This window comes from Oryctolagus cuniculus, chromosome 4 (genome assembly GCF_964237555.1).
Source record: "Oryctolagus cuniculus chromosome 4, mOryCun1.1, whole genome shotgun sequence".
NCBI lineage: Eukaryota > Metazoa > Chordata > Mammalia > Lagomorpha > Leporidae > Oryctolagus > Oryctolagus cuniculus.
The window spans coordinates 38,501,590-38,508,885 of record NC_091435.1 but is presented as its reverse complement, the minus strand read 5'-3'; the positions used below and the strand labels follow the sequence as shown (position 1 = coordinate 38,508,885).

General features: G+C 41.7%; 1 protein-coding gene across 1 annotated transcript; it reads left to right on the top strand.

Annotated features, from left to right (window-relative positions):
- Window positions 1-3,019: 3,019 nt before the first annotated feature.
- LOC127485445 (protein-L-histidine N-pros-methyltransferase) lies at window positions 3,020-4,705 on the top strand. Its single transcript, XM_051828453.2, has one exon. The coding sequence runs from the start codon at window positions 3,228-3,230 to the stop codon at window positions 4,182-4,184; it is 957 nt and encodes a 318-aa protein (XP_051684413.2). The 5' UTR covers window positions 3,020-3,227; the 3' UTR covers window positions 4,185-4,705.
- Window positions 4,706-7,296: the final 2,591 nt, after the last annotated feature.

Here is a 7,296-nt window from a genome sequence, read left to right as displayed (position 1 = left end):
CAAAGGTTACTGCTATTCCATAGGCAGCATTATTCCTTGCCACAGTTTCAGCCTCTTCCTGATAGGAGGCTTTCCACTGTAAAACTGTGGTCTCGACAAACATGCTTTGAGCAGTGCAACCCAATCAAAATGAGTTTGAAGGTTTGCTGCCCATTGTTTAAGCACTTGTTCAATGCTTGAGAAGCCTTTTTTAGCATAGTAAGGTCATTTATGGGTGTTGGAATCCAGGGCCTGAATTCTGCATCTGCTCCTACCTTAACAGCAAATGTGCAGGTGGGATGGGGTTTAGCGGCTGCCCTAAGAGCTTGGGCTGTCCGAGTACTGCCACAAATGTGGGGATCCTCACTGGGTGCGGATGGGATGACCTCGCATGAGTTATTTTCTAGAGGTCCCCTAAGTTCATCCCACGGGTATGTGGGGGTGGCTGACTAGGCATTGCTACCTTGTTTGCTACATTGTTTGCTACCTGTATGATACATTGTCATTTTCACTGTTGGAGCTCTCTCTCCCTATGTCATCAACTGTTGTCTGTGAGACAGACGCCTGGAGTGACGGGCTCTTATCACTCACAGATTCACTATGTTTGGTAATCTGTGTGCACCTCTGAGAGGGGGGTAGCTTTCCCATGTCTGAGCGCTTAAGAGCGGCATGACACACTAACTCTAGCCAAAGGAAAGACACGCACAGCACTGCTCCCATAACAAAGCAAATTCCTAGCACCTCAGCTGTTGATGGCATTTTGCAGGAGGTTTCCCTGTGTTAGATAAACAGACAGTGGTGTATCCGATTGTAAGTATGTCCTGTGCTTGGTGGGGACTTCCTTGATTCGTTAGGTCAAGCCCGTATGCCCACACGGTGTCTCTGGAGCGTCACCTCTCTCGAGTGAGGGAAGATGACTTGGTTCCGAATTCTGGGATGATCAGTCCCTTATGTGAATTCATTGGGCGAACTGAAAGTAAAAGGAGGAGCCGAGAAGCGGCGTACACTTCTGGGCGGTGTGTTCCTAACCTGGGGTCACTTAGACCGAGGAAAAGGATAAGGAAAGGGACGTAGGAGGGGGTTCTGTGCTCACCCTCACAGAACTGAACAGCACACAAAACACCAAGGGGCCTACTTGCTGAAATCCAGGGGGGACCTTGCCGAGTCTGACACATTGTCTCTTTCTCAGTCACATTGGCACATCAGATGCTGCTGTTGATTTCTCAACAATGTTGCAGTGGATTTGTTTCTGAGAGGAGGAGCATGGTGGGGGCAAGAGGCGCGGAGTCACCACACAGACCCTGAGAGTCAGGTGAAAGCAGCCTTGAGGCAAGCAGCCCCCAGACTCATTTATTTTAGTTGGTACAATATCTTATATAGGCAAGACCAGCCAATCTGGTCAAGGGGCAGTCTATGCCCAGACCAATCACAGCCTGTTGCCAGGCAGTTTCCAAAGCCATCCAATCACAGCCTGTTGCCAGGCAGGCTCCATTGCCAGGTGGGTTTCAAAGCCATTCCTGAGCAACTGATGCTTGCGTGCCAGCGGTCACCTTGGCATGACCTTCTCATTCCACCATGCTGTGGGACCTAGATAACTATAGGCAGGACTCAAAATTAAATAGTTCCATAGCAGCCTAAGTTTTTTTTTTTTTTTTTTGCTTTTACACACAAAATCAAATGCATGTATTAATTAAAAATTAAATGTGCAGACAGCTTTTTTGTTTGCCAATTTAATTCCCTTTGGGTAAATTCCAAGGAGTGGTATGGCTGGGTTGTATGGTAGGGTTAAATTCAGGTTTCTCAGGAATCTCCAAACTGACTTCCATGGTAGCTTAACCAGTTTGCATTCAGTGGGTTAGTGTCCCCTTTTCCATACATCCTCTCCAACATATATTGTTGGTAGATTTCTGAAGCCATTCTAACCTGGGTGAGGTGAAACCTCATTGTGATTTTGATTTGCATTTCCCTGATTGCTAGTGATCTTGAACATTTTTCATGTGCCTGTTGGCCCTTTGGATTTCCTCTTTTGAAAAATGTCTATTGAGGTCCTTGGCCCATCTCTTAAGTGGGTTGTTTGTTTTGTTTTTGTGGAGTTTCTTGATTTCTTTGTACATTCTGATTATCAGCCCTCTATCTGTTGCGTAGTTTGCAAATATTTTTCCCCATTCTTTTGGTTGCCTCTTCACTCTCCTGACTGTTTCTTTTCCAGTACAGAAATTTCTCAATTTGATGCAATACTGATAGTTAATTTTGGCTTTGACTGCCTGCGCCTCCAGGGTCTTTTCTAGGAAGTCTTTGCCGGTACCTATATCTTGCAGGGTTTCTCCAATGCTCTCTAATAATTTCATGGTGTCGGGTCATAGATTTAAGTCTTTAATCCATGTTGAGTGAATTTTTGTGTAAGGTGAAAGGTAGGGGTCTTGCTTCATGATTCTGCATGTGGAAATCCCATTTTCCCAGCACCATTTACTGAATAGACTGTCCTTACTCCAGGAATTGGTTTTAGATCCTTGATCAAATATAACATTGCTGTAGATGTTTGGATTGATTTCTGGTTTTCATGTGTCTGTTGGCCATTTGGATTTTCTCTTTCAAAAAATGTCTATTGAGGTCCTTGGCCCATCTCCTAAGTGGGTTGTTTGTTTTGATGGAGAGGATGTGAGGAAAAAGGGGCACTAACCCACTGTTGGTGGGAATGCAAACTGGTTAAGCCACTATGGAAGTCAGTCTGGAGAATAAGATCAATGTCTTCGAACCCAACAGGCTTCCATAGCCTTGGCAACTCATGACTAGAGCTTAGGGAGATTACTGACACCATAAACAAGAATGTCAAATTGTTAAGTCAACAACAGGAGTCACTGTGTACTTACTTCTCATGTGAGATCTGTCCTTAGTGTGTTGTCCAATGTGAAGTAATGCTATAACTAGTACTGAAACAGTATTTTTACACTTTGCGTTTCTGTGTGGGTGCAAACTGATGAAATCTTTACTTAATAAATACTAAATTGATCTTCTGTGTATAAAGATAATTGAAAATGGCGGCCGGAAGGGAAGGGGAGGCGACAGGCTGTGCGCCGGCCGCTCCTCCCCGCCACCCCCTCCCCCGCCTCGGCCCTGAAGGGGCTGGATGGGCAAGTTGGACGCGATGGCTCGAGCCCGGGCGGCGGCGGCGGTGGCCGGAGGCGGCGGCGCCTCCTCCTCCTCGCCCCGGCGCCGGCGGTGATCGGCGCTAGCGGCCGCGGCTCCCGATGAGACTGTTGGCGAGCTGGCTGTGCCTGAGCCTGGCGTCCGTGTGGCTGGCGCGGAGAATGTGGACGCTGCGGAGCCCGCTCACCCGCTCCCTGTACGTGAACATGACGAGCGGCCCCAGCGGGCCGGCGGCGGCCGCGGGTGGCAGGAAGGAGAACCACCAGTGGTATGTGTGCAACAGAGAGAAATTATGTGAATCACTCCAGGCTGTCTTTGTTCAGAGTTATCTTGATCAAGGAACACAGATCTTCTTAAACAACAGCATTGAGAAATCGGGCTGGCTATTTATCCAATTATATCATTCTTTCGTGTCATCTGTTTTTAGCCTGTTTATGTCTAGAACATCTATCAATGGGTTACTAGGAAGAGGCTCAATGTTCGTGTTTTCACCAGATCAGTTTCAGAGACTGCTTAAAATTAATCCAGACTGGAAAACCCATAGACTTCTTGATTTAGGTGCTGGAGATGGAGAAGTCACAAAAATCATGAGTCCTCATTTTGAAGAAATCTACGCCACTGAGCTTTCTGAAACTATGATATGGCAGCTTCAGAAGAAGAAATACAGAGTGCTGGGTATAAATGAATGGCAGAATACAGGGTTCCAATATGATGTCATCAGCTGCTTGAATTTGCTGGACCGCTGTGACCAACCTCTGACTTTGTTAAAAGATATCAGAAGTGTCTTGGAGCCAACTAGAGGCAGAGTCATCCTTGCCCTGGTCTTACCATTTCATCCCTATGTGGAGAACGTAGGTGGCAAGTGGGAGAAACCATCAGAAATTTTGGAAATCAAGGGACAGAATTGGGAAGAACAAGTGAACAGTCTGCCTGAAGTTTTCAGCAAAGCTGGTTTTGTTATCGAAGCGTTCACCAGACTGCCATACCTGTGTGAAGGCGACATGTATAATGACTATTATGTTCTGGATGATGCTGTCTTTGTCCTCAAACCCGTGTAAACATGTGGAGGCCAGAGTCTTCTGAGCCCACCCCAAGATTGCACCCTCAAGAGGAGGGTCTGCGTTCACAGTTGTGTGATGGGAGGGCCTCTGGGGACTGCCATTTTAACTATCAAGTAGGAACTTAAAAACCAAAATACTAATTATTTCTTTGTAGTGTGTAAAAGGAATGTTTTTAAAAAGCAAAACCCCAACTCTTTGTGGATTTTTATCAGCTCTTAACTCGGAGTCACACTCCAATGCAGGTCACCCTCCAATGATGATGGAAGATATTTTTTATACTTAATTGCCGTAGGGACTCATTCCCAGACAAAGCAATAGTCATGACTTCATGGAACCAACATGTGGATTGTTTTTAATACAATGAAGACTGGCAATAAAGCTGTCTGTTCAATTCCAAATATTGGTTATAAGGTTTAGCCACTGATATGCTTTCATGTTCAGAAATTCTGTTACTATTCAAGAAGATGTTTTTAGTCATGCTAATAAACTTTTTTGGAGATCAAAAAAAAAAAAATAAAGATAATTGAAAATGAATCTTGATGTGAATGGAATGGGAGAGGGAGCGGGAGATGGGAGGGGTGTGAGTGGGAGGGAAATTATGGGGGGGAAGCCATTGTAATCCATTAACTGTACTTTGGAAATTTATTTACTAAATAAAAAAAAGAAAAAAAATGAAAGGAAATATAATGAGATGTAATTCTGATCTAGAAATCATTGACTCCATTAATATTATTATTTTGCATATGAAATTTCTTTATCTTCTACTTTACTGTCACTCCAATTCATCCGTATACTTCCATGCTTCAAACACACTTAGAAACATATATAATAAATATGTTCTTAGAACAAAGAAGCCTGCTCTGTTTGCTGCTATACCAAGATTTAGAATTTTATTAATCATTAATAATTGTTGAATTAATGAATTTTCAAAGATTAAAGAAAATCTCACCAGTATGAAAAAAAAAGCAATCATAGAGAAAATACATGTTCTCCATGATCGATGACAACTAACTGAGCACCAAAAAGAAAACCTGTTGACACGAAATGGACACTATGAGAAACAATGACTTGATTAGCCTTTGTCCTTACTGTTGAGGAACAATTTAATACTTTATCCTGTTTAATAACTTTTTTGTTCTACTTAATACTATTGGTTGAACTATTTAATTAACACACAATTATTCTTAGGTACTTAAATTTAACTGAAAAGTGATCCCTGTTACATACAAGAGTGGGAGTAAGAGAGGAAGGAGATATACAATTTGGGACATGCTCAATCTGACTTGCCCAAAATGGTAGAGTTATAAATGTTCCAGGGGATTCCAATTCAATCCCATCAAGGTGGTATGTACCAATGACATCTCACTAGTCCAAGTGATCAGTTTCAATTCATAACTGATCATAATGATAGGACTAAGTGTCAAAGGGATCACATAAACAAGACTAGTGTCTTCTAATATTAACTGATAGAATTAAAAAGGAGAGAACAATCCAACATGGGAAGTGGGATACACAGCAGTCTCATAGAATGGCAGATGTCCTAAACAGCACTCTGGCCTCAGAATCAGCCTTTAAGACATTCGGATCTGGCTGAAGAGCCCATGAGAGTATTTTAGGCATGGGAAACCAAGACACTCTGGAAAAAAAAAAAAAGGCAGAAACAGAAACAAAAACCTAAATGAAAGATCTCTGTGAGTGAGATCCCAGTGGTGGAAAGAATGGGCCATCAAGGAAGGAGATACCTTTCTCTGAAAGGAGGAGAGAACTTCCACTTTGTGACTATGACCTTGTCTAAATGAAATCAGAGTTGGCGAACTCAAGAGGCTTCCAGAGCCTGGGAAGCTCATGACAAGAGCCACTGGTGATTACTGAAGCCATAAAAAAAGAGTGTCAATTGTTAAATCAACAACAGGAGTCACTGTGCACTTACTTCCTGTGTAGGATCTCTGTCCTTAATGTGTTGTACTATCTGAATTAATGGTATAATTAGTACTCAAACAGTACTTTACACTTTGTTTTTCTGTGTGGGTGCAAACTGTTGAAATCTTTACTTAGTATATACTAAATTGATCTTCTCTACATAAAGATAATTTAAAGTGAATGTTGATGCGAATGGGATGGGAGAGGGAGTGGGAGATGAGAGGGTTGTAGGTTGGAGGGAGGTTATAGGGAGGGGGAGAAAGCCACTGTAATCCAAAAGCTGCACTTTGGAAATTTATATTTATCAAATAAAAGTTAAAAAAGTGAAGATGAAGAGATTGATAAAATGCAGAACTGAAATTCAAATAATTAATAATATGATACTCAAAAGCCATCAGAAGCAAATTCACAAACTAAAGAAAATCATATATGACATGAAAGTAAATTTTACCATGAAATTGAGATTTTAATGTGAAATTAAAATGAAATATTAGAAAAGAAGATTTCAATAAATCAAATGAAAAATGCAGTGGAAAGCTTAACAGCTGATCTGGTATGACAGAACAAAGAATATCCAAGTTAGAAGACAAACCCTTTGGAAAACTTTAAGTCAAACCAAAAATTAAAAAAAGAAAAAAGAAAAACAAGAAGAAGTAGGAAACTTATAAACGGAGTTGGAGATTTATGGGATTGTGTCAAATGAGCCAGCTTATGGATCTAGGGGCTCCTGAAGGTCTGGAAAAAGAATGGACTAGAAGGCCTATTTAGTGAAATAATTACAGAAAACTTCCCCAATTTGAATAAAGTGATATGCAAGTAGAGGAAACAATAGAACTCCAAACAGACATGACCAGAAAAGATCTTTACCATGACACATTGTAGTCAAACTCTCGGCAGTAGAACATAAAAAGAGATTCTAAAATGTTCATGAAAATAATGTGAGATTGCTTTCAGAGGTTCTCTAATTAGTCTCACAGCTGACTTCTCATTAGAAACCCTACAAGCTACAAGAGCATGGTGAGACATAGTCAAGTCTTAAGAGAAAAAAAATAACAAAACTGTTAAACCAGAGTACTGTACCCAGAAATGCCCTCATTCATGAATGAAGGTGAAATAAAAACCTTCCATAACAAACAGAAATTGAAGGAATTTGTCACTACTCACCAAGCTTTAGAAAATTTGCTTAAGG

Excerpts from the sequence above, each read along its gene's own strand:
- LOC127485445 (XM_051828453.2), top strand. The coding sequence starts at position 3,228 with ATGAGACTGTTGGCGAGCTGGCTGTGCCTGAGCCTGGCGTCCGTGTGG.